The 27,034-nt window shown below is 31.6% G+C and overlaps 2 protein-coding genes and 1 long non-coding RNA gene across 8 annotated transcripts in view; all 3 read left to right on the top strand.

Annotated features, from left to right (window-relative positions):
* The window catches only part of LOC127708934 (low-density lipoprotein receptor-related protein 2-like), a 327,071-nt gene that overhangs the window by 229,449 nt on the left and 70,588 nt on the right, over positions 1 to 27,034 (top strand). The gene's annotated exons all lie outside the window — the stretch shown is intronic.
* On the top strand, positions 1,648 to 13,845 carry LOC127708938 (very low-density lipoprotein receptor-like). Its single transcript, XM_052214150.1, has 3 exons — positions 1,648 to 2,104; positions 12,326 to 12,457; positions 13,725 to 13,845. Exons 1-3 carry the CDS (start codon positions 1,996 to 1,998, stop codon positions 13,760 to 13,762), a joined length of 279 nt encoding a protein of 92 aa, XP_052070110.1. The 5' UTR covers positions 1,648 to 1,995; the 3' UTR covers positions 13,763 to 13,845.
* LOC127708940 (uncharacterized) lies at positions 4,916 to 6,369 on the top strand. The gene is made up of 2 exons (XR_007985439.1): positions 4,916 to 4,981; positions 6,249 to 6,369. It is a non-coding gene; the product is annotated as an uncharacterized LOC127708940 (long non-coding RNA).

The raw sequence follows: 27,034 nt of genomic DNA on the forward strand, positions 1-27,034 counted from the left end.
TTTTTTTTTGTATACGGAGAGGTGTTGCAAAATGAGGATTGTTAGTGATGTGGTGTATTTATTTGATGATGCGAACTTGCATAGAAAGGATTGAATGATCAGGCTGATTGAAATGTTGGTAAACAATGTCACTTGCATTCTTGTTGACGTATGATCAGTGGACGCACGTACGTTTGTTAAGCGTCCTTTCGTTTCCTCAACATATACCCATCCGTAAAGGTTACACTGTAATCCGTAGACGAGGTTTGTTGATTTACAATTCAGATCATCGTAGCTTCTGGTAAAATAAGATTTCTCAGTTAAATTGCTAGTGAATTGAGCATCTGTTATTAAAATTTTACAGGTCTTGAATATTTTGGTTTTATATTTTGAAACGTGACGGTGTTGTTCAGAGTCATTAAAATCGAAAATGTAAGATGTTTAAGATATTCTAATGAAATAGAGTATGGTAGGTGTATTTTGGAAAAACAAGCGTAATGTTTGATCATCTACGGCCTTTATTTTTTTCCAACGGTATGAATGATTCTGTTGTAAACAAAACGTGTGAAGCACTATTATTTTTCTACACATCGGCTTACTATTCCGAGGCACCTAGGACATGTAGGATCTAACCCAGTTTTGAGTGGGGTTGCTGAGTATTAAGGTTTCCATGTTTTGTTTTGTAGACTGTTGTTTGTCTTTGGTAATTTTTCGTTTTTTTCCATTGCGTTTTCAGTTTGTCTTCGACTTATGAGTTTGAGTACCCTTTGATATTGTCTGCCCCTCTGTCTTGGTTTTCATCTTTCGGATATGTCTTTCTCTTGTTTTTTTGCCTGATACATATATCTAAAGATGAAACAGAAAATCATCATCTTTATTTTATGTTAACTGTATTCATATGTTGTTGTTTAATTACAGCACGTAGCTGTGGTGACTTTATGTCAAAATGTGATAATGGATACCAATGTGTGCTCAATTTCAAGAAATGTGATGGTGTTGCAGATTGTTCAGATGGTTCAGACGAAAATCCAGATCTATGTGTAGAGAATATGTTCACTTGCATCAAATGAATCAGCGATTGATATCATATTAATTAAACAATTTATATTCAAAAGGTTTAAGTTATGAATATGATTGTGGAGTATCAAAAAAGTCTAAGGATAACTTTTTTTTTCATTTATCAAATATTTCACAAATCAGTTTCCTTTACATATTTTTTTCATAGTAGAGTTTGTGTTGTGTGGCCAACCATATATTGAAGTTGTCTTTGATTCAAACATATAAAGATAGTTTAATAATAGACATTAATTTTAAAGTATGTTTGATTTGAAATTATTTACAGAGGTACCAGAAAACGCAGAAGAGATTGGAAAAAAGTCATAAGAGTTTGATACTATTACAGTAAAGCTCAAATGTTTATATTTTTAACAAACAAACATAATCACATAGTCTGTTTTTCATATATGTTGGACCTGCATTTAAATTAGAATCTGTATTCCTAAAATATAACTTCTTTACAAAGTTATTATTTGCAGTATTATGATATATAATTAGTTTTGTCGTGATCTTGTTTTTTTATTAATTTGGAATTGTTTGCAACATTTGATTGGCAAGTCGACACTCACTTAACCTTTCAGAACGAAGAAACATACAGTAATGTACAAGTCACATAGGCCGTGCAAGTAAAACATTAAAACCATTATTCTGTCAAACACGTTGACACTATTTAAACTTAACATTCAAATCAGTTTTATTGGCAAAAGGAATACGAATATTGTTTTTAAGGTCGAGTCACTGTTAACAAAAATGTTCGTCAAATGTTGTTGGCTCTTCTGTAGAAATTGTCGTCAGTACTTAAACCTACTTAACCTACATGTTTTATTTAAGTATAGCTAAACCATGCATGAAAACCACATGTTCAATTGTAATTGGAAAATAGGTCAAAGGGTTTACGATGCATAAAGTTATTCTAATTTCATAACAACTTATTTTAAAGATCGCAGCTGTCCAGTTGGAATGGTAAAATGTGAAGATAAGGTTCAGTGTATTTATGAAATGCAGTTATGTAGTGAATATCCTGACTGCAGAGATAACTCGGATGAAAGTCCAAAGATTTGTACAAAAGGTAACAACATATATTACACTATAGTTATAAAAACAAATTGCTTGTTTAGGTAAACAATAATAGTAATTTATACAAAATTTTAAGCCTGGTGTCTTTGATAATATTTTCTTAGCTGTCAATACCATGTTTCATATTTTGACAAGATGTTCGTAATACGATTTAATAAACAGTAGTACGTCTATGTCAGAAGAATTACAAAAATAAATATTTAGCAAAGAAACGCCGCACGTATATCAAATACTTGTGTTTGTCCTCCTGGCTTGTAACCATTATATACTTAGTAGCAATATATCAACTTCACCTGCATACGGGATATACATTTTCCAACTCATCGGTATTCAAGAGCTTGCAACTACTAGTCCGACTTTATAAAACGTCATCAGTGTCTCAGCAGAAAGTTGATGAACAAGGGTTATGTCAAAAACGTCTCGTCCTTTTCGAAAAAAAGTTCATCGAAAGATGCCAAGACTTTGTTGATAAATATTCTGTATCATCTTCACAAAAATTATATGATGGTAAAGATTCTAGGTGCTGACGTTTTATTATCACCTTAATGTCTATATGCCATTGTCTTTATTCTTTATTGAAATAATTATTTGTTTTTATTGTGATTACTATTTAAACATTTAAACTCAATGTTGACTTCTGTACCCCAATATTTGACATTTTTACCTATTATGTCTGTTTGTTTGGCTTACACATTGTTGTCAATATAATGGAATTCTATGCGACTGTCATACAAGTGAAATTTTAAGCTAGAATTCAAGCCAGGTTTAATATGCCATTTTCTACATAATACAATGCCTGTAGCAAGAATATGACAGTTGTTTTCTATTCGTTCGATGTGTTTATGGTTTGGATTTTTTCATTTGATACAGGATTTTTCGTTTCGAATATTCCTTGGAGTTTGGTATTTTTGTTTTTTTTTACTTTATACTTAATGTTTTCTGTATGCTTTCCCTTAACCATTGTTAGTTTCATATGTATATAGATATAAGAAGATGTGGTATGAGTGCCAATGAGACAACTCTCCATTCAAGTCAAAGTCTATAAAAGTAAACCATTATAGGTCAAAGTACGGTCTTCAACACGGAGCCTTGGCTCACACCGAACAGCAAGCTATAATAGGCCCCAAAAATTACTAGCGTAAAACCATTCAAACGGGAAAACCAACGGTCTAATCTATATAAAAAACGAGAAACGAGAAACACTTATGAACCACATCAACAAACAACAACTACTGAACATCATATTCCTGACTTAGGACAGGTGCAAACAATTGCAGCGGGTTTAAACGTTTTAATGGTACCAAACCTTCACCCTTTTTCTGAAACAATAGTGTAACATCACAACATAGAAAGACACACTATAGAATATCAACTGAAATAGCTTAACTAAATCAAAGGACATATTAACACCAGTGAACATACACTGAACACATAAATTTGACATATGATACAATGTAAATAAAAAATAAATAAACTAAGGGAAGAATAATACAAGTAACATGTAATACCGCTATGAAATTTTAAACAATTTAAGAAAAACAATATGCTGGAACAAAAATATCAGCCATTTGCAATTACTTTAAACACAGGTGAATGAAGATAATTTTGTTGTTAGGTATACGTGTACAGTTCAAAAAGAGAAAGGAAATTTTTCTTACAAAATAAATAATTTTGATGTTCATAGTACGAAGTGAAAATTTATAGTAATACCAAACACTTATCAAAGCTGGTATATAGACCAGATATAACCCGGAATAACATTAAATAACAAAAACGCATTACAATTAGTATCAACAGGTCAAATAAACAAGAAAGTACGATTAGAGAGTACTCGCAGTTACTAACAGCTAGTTAAAAGCCAAAAACAATTAATGATAAAAATTCATGCATCAGAGACTTAAATCAGCTAAAACACATCCAAGGGATTTAGTATTTTAACGTCATGGACAGTCAAAAAAGACATGACTTGTGCAATGCCAAAAATAAATGTATCGACAGGCAGTAGGATAGTTAGGAGTTTAACCTCTTTATAGATCAAAATGAACGTGGGTGTGTCTTTATACATCCCGGTTGAAAAGAATACAAATTTAGTTATGTTTTGATTTGCTGATGACAAAATCGATATTAGTGCCAATGTAAACTATATTTAAAGATCTAATTACAACATTGGTAAGATAACCTTTACTAATAAGTTTGTTTAAAGGTTCGATGAGTTTACACGGATCACATAGTATCACAATGTATAGTTTGTTCATATTGACCATTGTGTGTTTTTTAATGTTATTGTATCCATGTATTGATGCATTGACTGTCTGAGAAAGTGTATACTAGTATGTGTATATAAAGCGACATTAATTACCGAGTTGTTAAATGTAATTTGGTGTACATCTAAATTGAGTACAAGTGGTAAATAAAGAGACTATTTCGGAATAAATATGCATAATAGGTTCAAACATTTAGCATGAGGTGTAATGAGTATATATTTTTGACACAACTATGATATAAAGACTTGATCTCAGTTTAAAACTGCAATTGTTCGATTTTGGCTTTAATCGAGAAAAAAATTTCAAAAAACGTACACAATACAAGGATTGTTGACATGTTATGCTTAACAAATTGTTAAACTTTCACATCTTGTTTTTTTCCACATACCATTATCAACTGAACATCCTATATCATTTATATGTTCTATGTATCCCAAAATTTAAACAGTACCAAACAACTCTCTTTTTTACAGACAGAACCTGCCCTACTGGAATGTCTAGATGTTCTGAAAATGATCCGATGTGCATATATGACAGTTGGTTCTGCAACAACCAACCAGAATGCAAACACAGAGAGGATGAAAGTCCGAACAGTTGCTTTAATCGTAAGAAGATATTTAACCAAACATATGTATACCTAGAAATGTTAATATGCGTATGTTTAATTTACGCAATGTATGGCATATACAAAAGCATGAACATATTTTGTAAGGTAAACGAATTCACCCTTCAATCATTCTAATTAACTGTTTTTGTACAAAAAGAGGCAGATTTGTCATATCTCGACCTCACTAATTCACTGATTTCGTTTGGGTTAAATTGGAACGATAAAATTGAACAAAAAATTTCAATTTGTTCAGAAGTGCGTTAAATATATTTCATTGTTTTTCTTCAATTTTTTTCTTCACAAACTTAAATGCATGATATGACAACTTTCTAAATTTCTGAAGAATGCGGTATAAGGTTTGGATTTTTTTTTTTTTTTTTTTTTACTTTTTTAACTAATCATTTTCTTTTTGATATGTCTGTTCCAAGTCGGAAATATGACAGTTGTTTTCCATTGGTTGTTAAAAACTAATGTTTGATTTTGTGAGGTTTGATTGATTTCTCTCTTTTGAATATATCTGAGAGTTCGGTATTTTTGTTAATTCTTGATTAATTAACATGTTTTCCAAATTTGTAGTATGAATAATAGATAATAGCTGTTTTCCTTTTGTTTTGTTTTGTTTTTACTTTTTGTTTATATAAGTGCAATGTTAAGCTTCATTTCCTGATGAGCATGCATAATGGTATTTTTGTTTAGATATTCCTTCAATAAAACATGTTTAAAAAGAAAAGTCTTTCAACTACACGTAAAGAAAACGTTATCAAATTAAGTTATTACGCAAATGTGTATGTATACTCGTTATATCGTGATATATAGATTATTACTGAGGGGTGCTGTGTTTATTGGCATTACCAATACTGATACTTTGTAATTGATTGCTTATTCTTGCCTAATTTTCTTACAACTATTTTTTTTGTACATGACGAAAAGAAAAGTTTTCATACATGTATTATTACTTTAATAATAATACGTGTTGCAGTGTCCATTAAAGATAAGGAACATCGTTGCATGTAATTTTGTATATATGTATGTGTATCTCATATCCCTTAATGAATTTGTTGTCGATCGTAGATTTTTTAAAACGTTCAAATTTCGTTTTTCATTTGTTTTAAGTATACTGCTACGATGTAGTATACGTGTACGAAGTATCATTTAAAATTCAAAAATGAAACAGAATACCAGAAACTATTTTCACTTTAACATTTTAAATAGTATTACAAGATATTGATAAGACATTAAATGTTTTTGTTAATTTATCATTACAGGTCCAAAAGGGTCCATTGACTTGCAGTGGCTGAAATAGCTAGTAGTTTGATTAGATTTCTAGTAAAACCATCTTGCTTTGACCATACGACAAAGAATAAAAATTAACTTATGTTAAACATACTACATGCTTTTACTTTATATTTGAACAGTGGGGATTGCAATTTTGTGTTTAGAAATCGTCTATTGAGATTTTATAATCATATAATAAAAAAATAATGAAATTAGCCAGGGTATAGTTAAATTCTGATCAGTTTAAGTGTAATCGTTAGATAAAAACCATTGTCGTTGCCAGCAATTGCATATATATGTATTTCCCTTATGACGATATAAAAATCAGCTGCAAGTCACAACTACAGTAATAACTATTTTTTATCCTAAAACAAACACAACCGTATTTGTTAATTCATGTGTCATTTTGTCTCTTGTGGAGAGTTGTCTGATTGACAATCATACCACATTTTCTTATTTTTATATAAGTCATGTGAAGCACTTGTAAATAAATTCATCAGAGTTACCAGACGCGCGTTTTGTCTACCAAAGACTCATCATTGACGCTCGAATTAAAACCGTTAAATCGATCAAATAATGTACGTACGTAAATTACTTTTTACAAACACGTGTTGCATGATCTCAATAATGACGACTTCAAGTCTAAACTTCCAGATTGCCTCTGTGCAAGTTCCCCATTTTGTATATAATTCGACAGACCACGTTATTACTAGACCTTAACATTGTAAATAACACTTCACTGCGAAATGTGCCCGAAAGATTATGAGCCTAATCAATTGGAAAAAAAAAGTTAAATCACAAAAATACTAAACTCTGAGGAATATTCAAAACGGAAAGTCCCTAATCAAATGGCAAAATCAAAAGCACAAACACATCAAACGAATGGACAACAATTGTCATATTCCTGACTTGGTACAGGCATTTTTCTCATGTAGAAAATGGTGGATTGAACCTTGTTTTATGGCGCTAAACCTCTCACCTGTATGACAGTCGCATCAAATTCCATTATATTGACAACGATGCGTGAATAAAACAAACAGACATAATAAGTAAAAATGTCAAAATAGGGGTGCAGCAGTCAACACCGTGTCACAATCTTAATAACAACAAAAACAAACAAATGTTTAACAAAGAAGCACAAAAAAGCATGTATCACCTTTAACATCCTCGTTCATTGCTTACTTATTTTTGTATTGTATTTATGCATGCCAAATCAACCCATAAAGGATCGAGGAATTTTAAGCACTGGGACCGAATCGTAATTTTAACATTAACTCTGGCGTAGAATTGCGTGTTTGACGTCAGAATGTAAACGTCACACAGGTAGAGATATAAAATCATTTTGTCCTTCAAAGTGTGCAAAAATTATAATAGAACAATAACACAATGGCGGGATTTTTAAAGTACAGAGACACGTCATATGTATCAAAGAATCATAAAACGTCACACGGAAAAAGCACACAAGTAAAAATGAAAAAAAAAATACAAACAGCACAATGACGGGATGCATAAGTACAGAGCCACGTCAAATGTATATCACCAAAAACAGATCAAACAGTAAAAGTAATATAAATAAAGACAAATAAAAGAACACTTTAACACGTTATTAAGATGATAAACAGCGTCAGTACGCAGAATCTATACTTCAAGACCATGTATTATTTGTAAAGTTGATACGGGATATTTATCAACAAGGTCTTGGCACCTTCCGATGAACATTTTTAGAAAAAAGGACGAGACGTTCTTTGACATACCCTTGGTTCATCAACTTTTTGCTCAGACAATGGTGACGTTTTACAAAGTCTGAGTAGGAGCTGCAAGCTCTTGCATACCGAATAAGTTGGGAAATGATTTTCCCATATGCAGGTGAAGTTCTTATATTGCTACTAAGGTGGGGGAAATTGACAATTTTAAAATTAAAATCGTCTCTTTTGTCATAGATTCTGGTACTGAGATGACTGTGTATGTCAAATTCGAGGTATAAGTCTAAAAATGAGGCGGAGGAGGCCGTGTCTGTTGTTTCTTTAATTTCTAGTTCTGAGGGATATATTAATTGAACCCAATCAGAAAAGTTCGGATAGTTATTGGAAAGAACACCATCAATATATCTGAAAGTGAAATTAAATAATCTGGCTTCTTTGATCTTTATATGTGATAATGGATACCAATGTGTGCTCAATTTCAAGAAATGTGATGGTGTTGCAGATTGTTCAGATGGTTCAGACGAAAATCCAGATCTATGTGTAGAGAGTATGTTCACTTGCATCAAATGAATCAGCGATTGATATCATATTAATTAAACAATTTATATTCAAAAGGTTATGAATATGATTGTGGAGTATCAAAAAAGTCTAAGGATAACTTTTTTTTTCATTTATCAAATATTTCACAAATCAGTTTCCTTTACATATTTTTTTCATAGTAGAGTTTGTGTTGTGTGGCCAACCATATATTGAAGTTGTCTTTGATTCAAACATATAAAGATAGTTTAATAATAGACATTAATTTTAAAGTATGTTTAATTTGAAATTATTTACAGAGGTACCAGAAAACGCAGAAGAGATTGGAAAAAAGTCATAAGAGTTTGATACTATTACAGTAAAGCTCAAATGTTTATATTTTTAACAAACAAACATAATCACATAGTCTGTTTTTCATATATGTTGGACCTGCATTTAAATTAGAATCTGTATTCCTAAAATATAACTTCTTTACAAAGTTATTATTTGCAGTATTATGATATATAATTAGTTTTGTCGTGATCTTGTTTTTTTATTAATTTGGAATTGTTTGCAACATTTGATTGGCAAGTCGACACTCACTTAACCTTTCAGAACGAAGAAACATATAGTAATGTACAAGTCACATAGGCCGTGCAAGTAAAACATTAAAACCATTATTCTGTCAAACACGTTGACACTATTTAAACTTAACATTCAAATCAGTTTTATTGGCAAAAGGAATACGAATATTGTTTTTAAGGTCGAGTCACTGTTAACAAAAATGTTCGTCAAATGTTGTTGGCTCTTCTGTAGAAATTGTCGTCAGTACTTAAACCTACTTAACCTACATGTTTTATTTAAGTATAGCTAAACCATGCATGAAAACCACATGTTCAATTGTAATTGGAAAATAGGTCAAAGGGTTTACGATGCATAAAGTTATTCTAATTTCATAACAACTTATTTTAAAGATCGCAGCTGTCCAGTTGGAATGGTAAAATGTGAAGATAAGGTTCAGTGTATTTATGAAATGCAGTTATGTAGTGAATATCCTGACTGCAGAGATAACTCGGATGAAAGTCCAAAGATTTGTACAAAAGGTAACAACATATATTACACTATATTTATAAAAACAAATTGCTTGTTTAGGTAAACAATAATAGTAATTTATACAAAATTTTAAGCCTGGTGTCTTTGATAATATTTTCTTAGCTGTCAATACCATGTTTCATATTTTGACAAGATGTTCGTAATACGGTTTAATAAACAGTAGTACGTCTATGTCAGAAGAATTACAAAAATAAATATTTAGCAAAGAAACGCCGCACGTATATCAAATACTTGTGTTTGTCCTCCTGGCTTGTAACCATTATATACTTAGTAGCAATATATCAACTTCACCTGCATACGGGATATACATTTTCCAACTCATCGGTATTCAAGAGCTTGCAACTACTAGTCCGACTTTATAAAACGTCATCAGTGTCTCAGCAGAAAGTTGATGAACAAGGGTTATGTCAAAAACGTCTCGTCCTTTTCGAAAAAAAGTTCATCGAAAGATGCCAAGACTTTGTTGATAAATATTCTGTATCATCTTCACAAAAATTATATGATGGTAAAGATTCTAGGTGCTGACGTTTTATTATCACCTTAATGTCTATATGCCATTGTCTTTATTCTTTATTGAAATAATTATTTGTTTTTATTGTGATTACTATTTAAACATTTAAACTCAATGTTGACTTCTGTACCCCAATATTTGACATTTTTACCTATTATGTCTGTTTGTTTGGCTTACACATTGTTGTCAATATAATGGAATTCTATGCGACTGTCATACAAGTGAAATTTTAAGCTAGAATTCAAGCCAGGTTTAATATGCCATTTTCTACATAATACAATGCCTGTAGCAAGAATATGACAGTTGTTTTCTATTCGTTCGATGTGTTTATGGTTTGGATTTTTTCATTTGATACAGGATTTTTCGTTTCGAATATTCCTTGGAGTTTGGTATTTTTGTTTTTTTTTACTTTATACTTAATGTTTTCTGTATGCTTTCCCTTAACCATTGTTAGTTTCATATGTATATAGATATAAGAAGATGTGGTATGAGTGCCAATGAGACAACTCTCCATTCAAGTCAAAGTCTATAAAAGTAAACCATTATAGGTCAAAGTACGGTCTTCAACACGGAGCCTTGGCTCACACCGAACAGCAAGCTATAATAGGCCCCAAAAATTACTAGCGTAAAACCATTCAAACGGGAAAACCAACGGTCTAATCTATATAAAAAACGAGAAACGAGAAACACTTATGAACCACATCAACAAACAACAACTACTGAACATCATATTCCTGACTTAGGACAGGTGCAAACAATTGCAGCGGGTTTAAACGTTTTAATGGTACCAAACCTTCACCCTTTTTCTGAAACAATAGTGTAACATCACAACATAGAAAGACACACTATAGAATATCAACTGAAATAGCTTAACTAAATCAAAGGACATATTAACACCAGTGAACATACACTGAACACATAAATTTGACATATGATACAATGTAAATAAAAAATAAATAAACTAAGGGAAGAATAATAAAAGTAACATGTAATACCGCTATGAAATTTTAAACAATTTAAGAAAAACAATATGCTGGAACAAAAATATCAGCCATTTGCAATTACTTTAAACACAGGTGAATGAAGATAATTTTGTTGTTAGGTATACGTGTACAGTTCAAAAAGAGAAAGGAAATTTTTCTTACAAAATAAATAATTTTGATGTTCATAGTACGAAGTGAAAATTTATAGTAATACCAAACACTTATCAAAGCTGGTATATAGACCAGATATAACCCGGAATAACATTAAATAACAAAAACGCATTACAATTAGTATCAACAGGTCAAATAAACAAGAAAGTACGATTAGAGAGTACTCGCAGTTACTAACAGCTAGTTAAAAGCCAAAAACAATTAATGATAAAAATTCATGCATCAGAGACTTAAATCAGCTAAAACACATCCAAGGGATTTAGTATTTTAACGTCATGGACAGTCAAAAAAGACATGACTTGTGCAATGCCAAAAATAAATGTATCGACAGGCAGTAGGATAGTTAGGAGTTTAACCTCTTTATAGATCAACATGAACGTGGGTGTGTCTTTATACATCCCGGTTGAAAAGAATACAAATTTAGTTATGTTTTGATTTGCTGATGACAAAATCGATATTAGTGCCAATGTAAACTATATTTAAAGATCTAATTACAACATTGGTAAGATAACCTTTACTAATAAGTTTGTTTAAAGGTTCGATGAGTTTACACGGATCACATAGTATCACAATGTATAGTTTGTTCATATTGACCATTGTGTGTTTTTTAATGTTATTGTATCCATGTATTGATGCATTGACTGTCTGAGAAAGTGTATACTAGTATGTGTATATAAAGCGACATTAATTACCGAGTTGTTAAATGTAATTTGGTGTACATCTAAATTGAGTACAAGTGGTAAATAAAGAGACTATTTCGGAATAAATATGCATAATAGGTTCAAACATTTAGCATGAGGTGTAATGAGTATATATTTTTGACACAACTATGATATAAAGACTTGATCTCAGTTTAAAACTGCAATTGTTCGATTTTGGCTTTAATCGAGAAAAAAATTTCAAAAAACGTACACAATACAAGGATTGTTGACATGTTATGCTTAACAAATTGTTAAACTTTCACATCTTGTTTTTTTCCACATACCATTATCAACTGAACATCCTATATCATTTATATGTTCTATGTATCCCAAAATTTAAACAGTACCAAACAACTCTCTTTTTTACAGACAGAACCTGCCCTACTGGAATGTCTAGATGTTCTGAAAATGATCCGATGTGCATATATGATAGTTGGTTCTGCAACAACCAACCAGAATGCAAACACAGAGAGGATGAAAGTCCGAACAGTTGCTTTAATCGTAAGAAGATATTTAACCAAACATATGTATACCTAGAAATGTTAATATGCGTATGTTTAATTTACGCAATGTATGGCATATACAAAAGCATGAACATATTTTGTAAGGTAAACGAATTCACCCTTCAATCATTCTAATTAACTGTTTTTGTACAAAAAGAGGCAGATTTGTCATATCTCGACCTCACTAATTCACTGATTTCGTTTGGGTTAAATTGGAACGATAAAATTGAACAAAAAATTTCAATTTGTTCAGAAGTGCGTTAAATATATTTCATTGTTTTTCTTCAATTTTTTTCTTCACAAACTTAAATGCATGATATGACAACTTTCTAAATTTCTGAAGAATGCGGTATAAGGTTTGGATTTTTTTTTTTTTTTTTTTTTACTTTTTTAACTAATCATTTTCTTTTTGATATGTCTGTTCCAAGTCGGAAATATGACAGTTGTTTTCCATTGGTTGTTAAAAACTAATGTTTGATTTTGTGAGGTTTGATTGATTTCTCTCTTTTGAATATATCTGAGAGTTCGGTATTTTTGTTAATTCTTGATTAATTAACATGTTTTCCAAATTTGTAGTATGAATAATAGATAATAGCTGTTTTCCTTTTGTTTTGTTTTGTTTTTACTTTTTGTTTATATAAGTGCAATGTTAAGCTTCATTTCCTGATGAGCATGCATAATGGTATTTTTGTTTAGATATTCCTTCAATAAAACATGTTTAAAAAGAAAAGTCTTTCAACTACACGTAAAGAAAACGTTATCAAATTTAGTTATTACGCAAATGTGTATGTATACTCGTTATATCGTGATATATAGATTATTACTGAGGGGTGCTGTGTTTATTGGCATTACCAATACTGATACTTTGTAATTGATTGCTTATTCTTGCCTAATTTTCTTACAACTATTTTTTTTGTACATGACGAAAAGAAAAGTTTTCATACATGTATTATTACTTTAATAATAATACGTGTTGCAGTGTCCATTAAAGATAAGGAACATCGTTGCATGTAATTTTGTATATATGTATGTGTATCTCATACCCCTTAATGAATTTGTTGTCGATCGTAGATTTTTTAAAACGTTCAAATTTCGTTTTTCATTTGTTTTAAGTATACTGCTACGATGTAGTATACGTGTACGAAGTATCATTTAAAATTCAAAAATGAAACAGAATACCAGAAACTATTTTCACTTTAACATTTTAAATAGTATTACAAGATATTGATAAGACATTAAATGTTTTTGTTAATTTATCATTACAGGTCCAAAAGGGTCCATTGACTTGCAGTGGCTGAAATAGCTAGTAGTTTGATTAGATTTCTAGTAAAACCATCTTGCTTTGACCATACGACAAAGAATAAAAATTAACTTATGTTAAACATACTACATGCTTTTACTTTATATTTGAACAGTGGGGATTGCAATTTTGTGTTTAGAAATCGTCTATTGAGATTTTATAATCATATAATAAAAAAATAATGAAATTAGCCAGGGTATAGTTAAATTCTGATCAGTTTAAGTGTTATCGTTAGATAAAAACCATTGTCGTTGCCAGCAATTGCATATATATGTATTTCCCTTATGACGATATAAAAATCAGCTGCAAGTCACAACTACAGTAATAACTATTTTTTATCCTAAAACAAACACAACCGTATTTGTTAATTCATGTGTCATTTTGTCTCTTGTGGAGAGTTGTCTGATTGACAATCATACCACATTTTCTTATTTTTATATAAGTCATGTGAAGCACTTGTAAATAAATTCATCAGAGTTACCAGACGCGCGTTTTGTCTACCAAAGACTCATCATTGACGCTCGAATTAAAACCGTTAAATCGATCAAATAATGTACGTACGTAAATTACTTTTTACAAACACGTGTTGCATGATCTCAATAATGACGACTTCAAGTCTAAACTTCCAGATTGCCTCTGTGCAAGTTCCCCATTTTGTATATAATTCGACAGACCACGTTATTACTAGACCTTAACATTGTAAATAACACTTCACTGCGAAATGTGCCCGAAAGATTATGAGCCTAATCAATTGGAAAAAAAAAGTTAAATCACAAAAATACTAAACTCTGAGGAATATTCAAAACGGAAAGTCCCTAATCAAATGGCAAAATCAAAAGCACAAACACATCAAACGAATGGACAACAATTGTCATATTCCTGACTTGGTACAGGCATTTTTCTCATGTAGAAAATGGTGGATTGAACCTTGTTTTATGGCGCTAAACCTCTCACCTGTATGACAGTCGCATCAAATTCCATTATATTGACAACGATGCGTGAATAAAACAAACAGACATAATAAGTAAAAATGTCAAAATAGGGGTGCAACAGTCAACACCGTGTCACAATCTTAATAACAACAAAAACAAACAAATGTTTAACAAAGAAGCACAAAAAAGCATGTATCACCTTTAACATCCTCGTTCATTGCTTACTTATTTTTGTATTGTATTTATGCATGCCAAATCAACCCATAAAGGATCGAGGAATTTTAAGCACTGGGACCGAATCGTAATTTTAACATTAACTCTGGCGTAGAATTGCGTGTTTGACGTCAGAATGTAAACGTCACACAGGTAGAGATATAAAATCATTTTGTCCTTCAAAGTGTGCAAAAATTATAATAGAACAATAACACAATGGCGGGATTTTTAAAGTACAGAGACACGTCATATGTATCAAAGAATCATAAAACGTCACACGGAAAAAGCACACAAGTAAAAATGAAAAAAAAAATACAAACAGCACAATGACGGGATGCATAAGTACAGAGCCACGTCAAATGTATATCACCAAAAACAGATCAAACAGTAAAAGTAATATAAATAAAGACAAATAAAAGAACACTTTAACACGTTATTAAGATGATAAACAGCGTCAGTACGCAGAATCTATACTTCAAGACCATGTATTATTTGTAAAGTTGATACGGGATATTTATCAACAAGGTCTTGGCACCTTCCGATGAACATTTTTAGAAAAAAGGACGAGACGTTCTTTGACATACCCTTGGTTCATCAACTTTTTGCTCAGACAATGGTGACGTTTTACAAAGTCTGAGTAGGAGCTGCAAGCTCTTGCATACCGAATAAGTTGGGAAATGATTTTCCCATATGCAGGTGAAGTTCTTATATTGCTACTAAGGTGGGGGAAATTGACAATTTTAAAATTAAAATCGTCTCTTTTGTCATAGATTCTGGTACTGAGATGACTGTGTATGTCAAATTCGAGGTATAAGTCTAAAAATGAGGCGGAGGAGGCCGTGTCTGTTGTTTCTTTAATTTCTAGTTCTGAGGGATATATTAATTGAACCCAATCAGAAAAGTTCGGATAGTTATTGGAAAGAACACCATCAATATATCTGAAAGTGAAATTAAATAATCTGGCTTCTTTGATCTTCTTGTTTGTGACAGGTGTCTGAAGGAACTCCGATTCAAATGAAAATAAGAAGAGGTCGGCAAGGAGAGGCGCACAGTTCGTTACCATAGGAATGCCTACAATTTGTTGAAAAAGTCTACCTCCAAATTCAACAAAAATGTTGTCGATAAGAAACTCCAGCATACTGATCACTTGTTCATCTGTGTAGCATGTTTTACCCTTTTGTTCGCTATTAACAAAATATGTCTAATGGTATCCAAAAGTAATAAATTTATAGCGTATGCTTCCATTTTTATGTTGAAAGGCATTGTGGATTATTTCTGTTAGGCAATTTTTCAATTTCACATGGGGAATGGTGGTATACAGGGTTGAAAAATCAAAAGTTTTGATAGAACTAATTTCAGAAAAAGACCGAGATTTAAAATTATCCAGAAGTTCTTTAGAATTTTTAAGAATCCACATATGATTAATACCACTACGCGAGTAAACAGTTTCACAGTATTTCTGAAGACCCTCTTTCACTGCGGACAGTATTTTAGTCAATCTAATGGACAATTTTTTGGTGGAACATGCAGATGAGCCGGCAATGTACTGTTGTTTGTACGGAATTTTGTGAAGCTTAGGTATCCAATACAAACAAGGTAAGTCTTCTGATTTGTTGTCCAGTGTAATGTTCATTGAAACCATGAAGGACTTATGATTCGCCAAAATCTCATCCTTGTCAAATGATATGTCTTTGTATGTGGGATTACCTGAGTGCTCATTTATTCCTAATTCTTTTAAAAGACATTCGTTGTAATATGATTCACATACAAAGACAATATCATGTGAAGCTTTGTCCTTAGGAACAACAACATATTTATTATGAAGAGATGATAGACATTAAACAGCCTCTTTTTTTTCTGAAAATGGACTTTGGTCGATCATTCACACAGTTTTCAACTTATGAATGCGACGTTTTATCAGAGACCTGATTGTTTTGACCCATTCTGAAAAAGTGTCCAGTTCAACTTCTTCTCGTTTAGCCCATGCTCTGGCGTAGTCCTCAAAAGAATTCATAATTATTTTGAAGTTATGGTTCCAATTGATGTGTTGGGGTTCTCTAAACTTAGGACCATGAGATATCACCTTTCGGAGATTTTCATGTTGAATTATGTTTAGATCTCCAGTAATAACATGGCCAGAGGGGCTGTAATTATAAGGCGAATGGGGAACAGTCACATGTCTTAGGGTTTTTTTAGGTATTGTTCTAAATCAAGGTTCTGCAATGCTTGTTTATAGTTAAATACTTTGGGTGCAATGGTTTTGGTGTAACTGTACGATACAATAGGAACAGACTGATTTTGAAAATAAATAGGAATTTTAGATGCTACCTCCTTGTGATGTAGAACGTTGCAGATGTTGATTGCATCAATTCCTCTACTGGTAAAATGAACAGGAAGGAATTTCCTCTTTTCCTCATGTAAAAGTTCCGATCTTACTGGTTTGAAAAGACGGAAAAGAGTTAGATCACAAATTATACTGACAAGTTTGTATATGGGAGAAAATGTATTGATGCATCCTTTAGATGCTCGGACGCATTAAAATTATTTAACGTGTTGTTTTCAATTCTTTTCTTTATCAAGAGAAAAATCTCTCAAACATTTAAGAAAATTAACAGGCAGTGAAAAGAGAATAGTTCTAATGTAATGTAACCTAGCGGATGATGAAGATGTGAAAGAAGGTTATCAAAGCTCCCAGAGGGCGATCTAGATTTGGAAGACTTTTTTACATTAGGCCGATGGTAATGTTTTTTTGCCCATGACTACGTTGTTGTCGTAAGGTAGTATTAAATAAACTCACTGCAGGCTGGACTTGACAAATTTCCTACTCCTTTGACATTATCATTGCAACCATAAGGCATTGCAGTACCTGATTCCCTTATCCAGAAATTTTCTCTATCTTTTCGGAAAAGAGTGCTTAGTACAGGGCTATTTGTGTGATGATAAATTTTTTCGATGATGCGTACTTTCATAGATAAAGAAGGATCATGGTCAGGTTGATTAAAATGGTTATAAGGAACCCTGAATTGCGGATCTTTATTATCAGACCGGTGTTGATTCATCCTTTTGCGCAAAGTTTGTCGAGTTTCACCAACATAAAGTAGCCCGCACACAGTACATTCAATTCCGTACAAGAAATTGTCCGTGGAACAGTCCAGAGGCTCGAAAGATTTAGTATAATACGTTTTACCTGTCAAATTACTGGTAAAATCAGGAGTCGTGATTAACATATTACATGTCTTACACGTGCTCCTTTTTCCTTTTTTATGTTTACAAAATGAAATGAAATGCGTTGATTAACTTGTAGCAGGTGTCTTTAAACAGTAAAAAATATTAACGCAACATGGCTTTAATTTATGGAAATACGACTTCAAAATATGCTGATGTATTCAGTCGCGGACTGTTCCAAGCAATGGGTTAAACGCGAGAAAGAAGACGTAGATACTCTTTCCATATTGATTATAGATGTGACGTCGTTAATACTAATCAGAATTTAAAAGAAAACTGAATGGGTCTATGAATCCATAGACTACTTCAATCTTGAAAGACCCATAGATATTGTAGAGCACCTTGCCTACCTCCATGACAAATATGTTGTTGTTCCTGCAGATAAAGCCCCAAACAACATTGCTTTTGCGTGTAAATAACATTACATAAACAGCTTACTAAATGAATTAGGTATTGACGGCTCACTTAGAAACTCAACATATACCACACGACACTAATCAAGGAGGAAATCCTAGATACTAATAGGTATGTGCCTTTGAAATTTCAACGAAAGATAAAGAATTGGGTCGTCCTTCACCTTATTGGATTCCAGTAAACATGTCCTTACAAACAACGGTATATTGTTCGGTCTTCCATGTGCTCCACGAAACCTCGTTCTAAATTAGTAACATCAATTGTATCATGTGTGTACAAATAGACGTCTTTCAAACTGTTTACGGCTTCTGAATAAGAGTTGGAGAGGTTTGCTCCATCTGCTTAAATGATTAGTATTTTTGTCAAACCATATAGTCATTTATTAATAAGTGTATCATGAAGTGGATAACTTTTCAATTTCCGATGTATAATATTTTAATAAAAAGAAGTGTTCATGCATGTACGTCATGTTAATATTTCAGACAACATTTACGACACATTGTATTTGCCAACCACAGCTAAGGTGATCCTAATGCACCGTTCTATCAATTATTTTGCATACAATCTTTCGAAATAAACGCTAAGATATTCCTCTTCGTCCTGTTGGATTTGTAAAATGTAAAGACGGACTGCAGTGTATTCGTGCTTTTTCCATAATGATACAGATTATTGTTCAGGTATAAATTTGTGAATTATATAAAAAGATTAAACATAGAAATGAAACTTTATATGTTATAAGACTTTTCAGACCGGTTCTTATTGGTAAAATAAAATATCTGAAAAAGAGAAAAGGTCTTTTCGAAACCTTTTTCCTATTTATCAATTGAAAACACAACTATACATTTCTGATGGATTCAGTCGAGGATTATTCTATGCATTGGGATTGACGTGACAAAAAGAGCATAAACACTCTTTCCAAATTGGTTTGTGTAAACATATTCTATTTATTAAATTCAAGTTGAATAATATACACACTTTGGCATTAGCATATTATTATAGCTAAATAATAACAAGGATGCGGTAACAAGCTGTTATCTTGTATTAATCCGTTTCCTAATTCAAATAAGAACATTTCATATGTGTAATACTCAAGAAGTAGAATGTATAAAATTGAATAATGTAACACTAGATGGAAAACAAACAAAACATATAATAAAGTTGTGAACACAACATGCACAAGAAAAAGAAATAAATCAGATACATCAGAAATACAATAGTAAAGTGCTGGGCGGGCCGAAGTATTTCAGATTGAATAATTCACTGTAGACATGTGAACAAGATGTTTGTTATCATATGACAAATCTTTTGCTACTGAGTATGAGTTTTGGAACTACCAAGAATATTTCGATGTTTTGTTCGTAGCTGAGTTCCGTTGAACCGTTTAACAAAATTTTCTCTGACAAAAAATGTTTGATTCTGATGTTTTAAAATTGCTGTGCACGCATGATGTGAAATCAGGGGCAGTGCAACAAGTAATGCGCTGTGGTTTCTATATCACCACATAAACAAAGTGATGAGGCCTTTTTATATTTTACAAAAAAGATGATGATTAAGGGAACTACATTGCATACAAAGTCTTGAAGGATAAATTTGACCTAATCGCTAACCAATGTAATAACGATATGTGGGTTTAGTTACCCGAATCTTGCAACAACTCCTTAAAGCTCCCATTGAAGAACTATTTTAGCACTCTCAGGAGAGTCAACAAAACAATACACATATACTAGACTGTAGAGCACTGGTAAGTCATTCGAACATTTCAAATATATGAAACAACGACGGCTTTTGCACACATGTTTATTTGCAAGTGTAAAAAACAAAGCCCGCAATTTTTTTTACCGAATACATTATTTATAAAGTCATGTGTCCATCTTATAAAGACAATTTTTCCGACCATCGCTAAATCAGAAAATTCAGAATTCACAGTGCCATATGCATGTTCTGTTTGTACAAAAGTTGTGAATTTTGTAAGGTAATCTGACTGTTTAAATTCTTTTCAATTGATTTATGCTAAATATTCTTTTTTTCATTATTTTTTCACAAATACTGTAAAGTTATAAATTTTTAACTTCAAGTCATGAAAAGCGGCTTCATTAAAATTTTACTTAGACTTATATTTCTTTCGAAATCTACTTGCTTTCATGGTACATTAAAAAGTGAAATGTATGCTTGCCTTTATGCTCAATGTAACTTGACCAACACTTGGGACTTGTCAAACCTCAATTGCATTCCTCAAAACTCAAAATACAGCAGAACTTTAAATTGATTTAAGAACATTGATACTAAAAACAAATCAATTTGTTTACATTTTTTTTCCTGTTAACAATTTGCATCTTTCAAATTCAAGAAACAAAAAGGAAAAGCAATGTTTAATTTTACATGCTGTGACAGTATTTATGGAAATATAACACCGACAAGCGAAGAAAAATGAAAATTGTAGTCGAATTCATGCTTTTAAAATCGATCCTTTCTTTTAACTATTGTATCTTGTTTTCTATTTTTTTTTTTTTTTTAAATAAAGAGAAAAATCCTCTTAAAAAACAACAATAATAAGCAATTTGAGTAATAACAACATTTATGCTATCTTTAATATCATATCTCAACTATATTATATACTAACTGTTTTTTTGTCTGGTTTGTTGTGTTGTTCCAATGCTGACTCTTATGCATATACAGCATATCAGTCATGCATATGTGTGAAAAACATTGCGATCAAGTTTGGTAAATAGGACATACAGATAATAATACTAAACCAAATGAAAATAATAGAAACATATGTCTTTAAACAAATTGACGCGAATGAGCTAAACTCTTACATGTCATTAAACTTCTGATATTGGTAATATGTATGTAGCCGCTACAAACCACCAATGTAGGAAAAACATTGTGCAAAAAATATCTTCAAGTATCAATCGACATCAAAACTGCATTGGGATAATAAAAGTGACCAATATTACACTTTTTCCATTATGAACACATTTTTAGTTTGTTTGTTAATATCTACTCAAATAACCATGTTCTTATCTATCAGTCTTGATCTTATAAGAATTTGTTCATTGATTATAAATAAAGCAGTCCATATATTGTAATATATAATAGAAAGCAAAAACGATCGGAACGACAAGGAAGTTTTGCTCCTCGGTGCTCTTCAGCTTTGTACTTGTTTTGGCTTTCAAACTTTTTTCATATGAGCGTCACTGGTTGGTCTTGTGTGGAGGAGAGGCACGTCTGGCGTATTGAATTTTAAGCCTAGTACTTTTTGTTAGCTATTATTCGTGTGTTTCTTTGTCCTATATGTTCACCCATTTATTTGTATTGTGGTCCTGTCATGTGATGTTGTCGTTTTGGTGTTGTATTTGACGTTGCCATAAAAGCGGGAGGTTTGGCATGCTACAAAACCAGGTTCAACCCACCATTTTTTTCTTAAAATGTCCTGTACCAAGTCAGGAAAATGGCCATTATTATATTATGGTCCGTTTCTGTGTGTGTTAAATTGTAATGTTGTGTTTTTGTTGTGTCGTTGTTCTCCTCTTATATTTGATGCGTTTTCCTCAATTTTAGTTTGTAACTCGGATTTGGTTTTATCTCTTTCGATTTATGAGTTTCGAACAGCGGCATACTACTGTTGCCTTTATTTCTACAAATAATTCTTCAGGGCGAAATAATCATTCCACTCATTATTAGAGTATTTGCTTTTAAATAACCATGTTTGTCTTTCTGTTAGTCGTCTTCCTCTCATCGTGAAAACTATTATCGAAAGATTGCCACTTCAGATAGAAAACATGATCAGCAAGACTAGATCTAAAATTTGTTCAACAAAGCCAAAATCGTTAGTCCACTTATTATTGAAGTTGTTCTTAAATGAATATGTTGACGAATATTGTAAGGTTTTGCTTATTATCTTGAAAACTATAAAAGATATATATAGACCCTTCATATAGCAAAAATGACTAACAAGTCAAAATCTGGATTTACCTATAAAGTAGACTCATTATAGTAGTGACAGCACCTAAATATCAAATTTTGTACCCTTTTTGTGTTTTGGTTGAAGACTAAATAAGATAGAGAGAAGCCGTAAACAATAAATATTACCAGCAATACAAGATCAACATTTGTGATGGATTCTATTCTTGTATTCAATGTTGAAGAGTGTCCATTGTTAAAGAGGCACATAGACCTAGGTTAGCAACACAGGCTCTTCGATTTCGTTTAGAATAACCTTTTGAAATTAATCAATATGTTGTGTTTTTCTTTGTGTAAATATCTAAAAAAAAAAGTATGTTAATGTATTTCGAATCTTAATGACAAAACGTTGAATTGTCCGAAATACTTAAGATATTCAAATAAGAAAGAGTGCGTTAGCTGTATTTTGCAAAACCACGCGTAATGTTTGGTCCTCTACAGCCGGTTTATCTTTCTTTATTCAAGTGTCATTGGTGATTCTTTTGTAAACAAAGCGACTGAAATACCAATATTTTTCTAAACGTCTGCTTAATTTTCCGGGGCATCTAGGATCTAACCCAGTTTTAAGTGGGGTTGCTGAGTCTTAAGTTTTCTATGTTTTGTTTTGTAGACTGGTGTTTTTCTTTGGTAATTTTTCGTTTTGTTTTTTTTTTTTCATTGCGTTTTCAGTTTGTCATCGACTTGGTAATTTCCGCCCCACTTCCTCGGTTTTCATCTTTCGAATATGTCTATCTCTTTTTATTGTATGCCTGATACAAATATTTAAATGATGAAATAGGAAATCATCATCCTTACTGAATGATAATTGTACATTAGCAAATTATTAATGAGCAAATGTGATATACATATGTTGTTCAATTACAGCACGTAGTTGTGGTGACATAATGTCTAAATGTGATAATGGATACCAATGTGTGATCGATTCCAAGAAATGTGATGGCTTCGCGGATTGTACAGATGGTTCAGACGAGAATCAAGACTTCTGTGTACAGAGTATGTTCACGTGCATCAAAAGAATTAAACAATTCATAGTCGAAAGGTTTAAGTAATGAAAATGATTGTCGAGGTTAAAAAAACATTAAAGATAACTTTTTTCTTTATCTTACAAATATTTCACATATTAGTTTCCTTTACATATTTTTTCATAGTATAGTGTTTGTTGTGCGGCCAATTATATATTTAAGTTGTCTTTGTTTCAAACATATACAGATAATTAGAGAATAGAAAGTAATTTAAAAACATGCTTCTATGAGATAATTTCTCTTTCAGGTACACTACCACAAAAAGAATTACAATCACTAGTGGTTGCATGTTAAAATAATATAAACAAACAATAAATACTAGTTATAGTGTTGTGTAAAATAGACCATGCATTTCCACGCAAAAATCAAAAATGTCCTTTCGAAAAAGGATGACATTTCATACAAGTAACGAACTCTTTGTTTGTTTCGTATTGGTTTGAAAAAAGATTGATGGCAATTAGATTAAAATGATTTCTTTTTCCTCTTAACTAGAGGAAGAGTGAAAATGTCCATCCAGCTTCTATCGAGTAAGGTTATGTTCCTATCTGCAATGCATTACAATTTGAAATTATTTACACAGAAACCAAAACACACAGAAGAGATTGGAAAACAAGTGATAAGAGTTTGATATTATTAACAGTAAAGCTCAAATGATTATATTTTTAGAAAATTATTGATTTAACGAACAAACATAGTTACATAGTCGGTGTTTTATATATGTAAGACGTGCATTAATATTAGGATGTGAATTCCTAAATATGGAAACGCATATGGTATACCCCTTGTTAAGTTATTTTGTTGCAAATAAGTCGGAATTATTAGTTAAGTTGTGTGTTATAAACTGGATTTAAATCATCATGTGCAGTCAACTTGCACTACTGGACGAAAAAACAACTGTCCATACCAGTAACAGTCGTTGTACGACTGTCTTAGTCTGTGGAAAACTGAAGATGACTGTCAAAGCAACTGATACAGTTAATTAATGTCTGTCCCAACACTTTTATGGGTTGTGAAAATCAAAAAATGTTATCAACAGTCATTTAAGGACTGCTGCAGTGATTTACGGCGTTGTCACAGTCAAATACTATTTATTACAGTCTTTCCAAAAGTTGTGGCAGTTGTATAATGTTTGTCCCAACCTTTTAATAGTTGGGACAGTTGAAATTTGTTTGTGTCAACTTTTCAGACGTTGATGCAGTCAAAAAATGTTTGTTACAACGTTTTTAGAGTTGGGACAGTTGTAAAATGTTTGTTACAACTTTTTAAAGGTTGTAACAGTCATTAAATATTTATTACAAATTTTAAAAGGTTGCTACAGTCGTTAAATGTTTAAAACAAACATTTCATAGGTTGTTGCAGTCGGTAAATGTTTAATCCAAATATTTTAGCGTCACGTTAGCAACTCAGTGTAAAAAAAAATCACGTCTCACCCGGCTCTCAAGATTTGATATAGTTGTGAAATAGCCCATAATTTATACTATTATCATCTATTGTGCAGTTGTTGACTTGTTTTGTTTTTTAATTATTCATTTTGCGATCGTTGTTTGTCTTTCTTTTGTCGTTTTCCGTTTATTGCCATAGCATTGTCCGTTCATTTTTGACATGTGCGTTTGACTTTCCTTTAGTTATCTTTACTTTTTATTTTATCTATTCAGATTCGTTCATAAGTATGGTTTAACATACCAGAAGCCTTCGTTTAAAAATAGAAATTTAATATTATTGCAGAAGATGCTAATGAATTCATTCAGATTTATATTTAAAAAAGTTTTGATAAATTCTGCGGAATAGAAAACATTACCGTGGATGTTCCTGAAGTAAATTTAAAGAATATGATTAAGTTACCGATACTGTACAGCATAATAAAACCGTTTTAATTTGAATTACTCTCCATGAGGGACATTTCCGATGATAAAAAATAATAATAAATTAGATCTGTCAAGTTTCATTAAAAACGGAAAACAATTCTTCACCGTAAACGATTTACCCTCTTCATTTTCTTGTCGGCAAACTGGACCTGCAGGTCGGCAAACTATATTTTACACAGGAACCTTAGGTACAGATGTTAGACCACATGTACAATATAAGCTGAGATGGAAATTACAATCGGTGAGTAGAAATGAACAATTATATTTTAAAGCATGTCTATCGAATAATCATGGATCCAAGATTTTGAAGGGAAAATGTGCACATTTGTTCTTCCTACAGATAGGCTATGAATCGACGTTCTATATCACCACACTCGTGCATAGTTGCATGATCCAAGGCAAAGTTAAGATTTGGGCTTGTAAAAGGTGTGCATCATTGAAATTCATGTATGACACCATTCCCCCTCCCCCTTTTATCATGTGTATGTCATGTAATCCTTTATTTACTTTGCATACATCACCCCAAGGGTGACAAGGTCAAGGGAATAAAAAAAAAAGGTTACTCTTGATCTTCATCTCTTACTGTTAAACTCTAACATGTGGGGCATTAGTTAACTTTTGTTGTGCGGGATGGCCTTTTACAGGACACATCATGCACATATTGTATGTTAATGTATTGTTAACTCTCTGGTCCTAAATTGCATGAAATACTTGTCACTGGACTTTTTATAACCAACAACCAACCAATCCTTATATGTACATATCCATATAATTGTGTTACTAACATGACTAATGCTGGATTACAAGTATTTCCCTGGTTTTGCTTTGTCAGCTGATATTAAGAATGCATTGTGACGTCACAATTTCCATTGAAAAAACATGCATAGTACAAATTGATATGTTGGCATACGAAAACATATGATCTGACCATAAAATGTTATGAAAATTATTAATTTTAGTGACTTATTTAGCAAGTATGCATTTTCATTTAATTTTTAAGTAATTCCAAAATCATGGACAACAAAACATGAACATATTTGATAATATAAGGCATTGAAAGTGAATATGTATTAGATGGTTCAAAATAACATTAATCAACAAAATAAAACAATACTATTAAATTAATGTTCCTGAAACAATGCACAGAGTCATAACAGTTGCCATTTAAACACAGTTAATTAAACAAAATGTGCTAATTCAATTAGTAATTGTTTCATCATGTACTTAAGGATTCATATTGAACAAGGGTTGTGGAGGTTGTTGCATCTTTTCTCAAAATGAATAATTACAATGAATAAAATATCTATAAATATTTCATCATGTTTATTGCTACATGGTTTTAAGTTAAAAAGAAATAAAAAAACATATTAAAAGAGCAGAGTTAGCATCTTAATTATATTCTTTTTAGATTTAACATAGAATATTACATCACTATACATTTATAAATACTTTGAACCTAAACAATATATTTTCATGTCAAATTTTTATATAAATTGTGCCCTGTTATCCATATTTTTCTACATGTGTTAAATTGTGTTTTGGTTACTTTATTGTTGCCTTACTGTTGGGTTGATGCATCATTGATATATATCCCACATCTCCTTTCATCATGTGCATTCACATCTGACTGCAGATTTTTTT

This window comes from Mytilus californianus, unplaced genomic scaffold (assembly GCF_021869535.1).
Source record: "Mytilus californianus isolate M0D057914Y unplaced genomic scaffold, xbMytCali1.0.p SCAF_7, whole genome shotgun sequence".
In the NCBI taxonomy this organism is placed as follows: domain Eukaryota; kingdom Metazoa; phylum Mollusca; class Bivalvia; order Mytilida; family Mytilidae; genus Mytilus; species Mytilus californianus.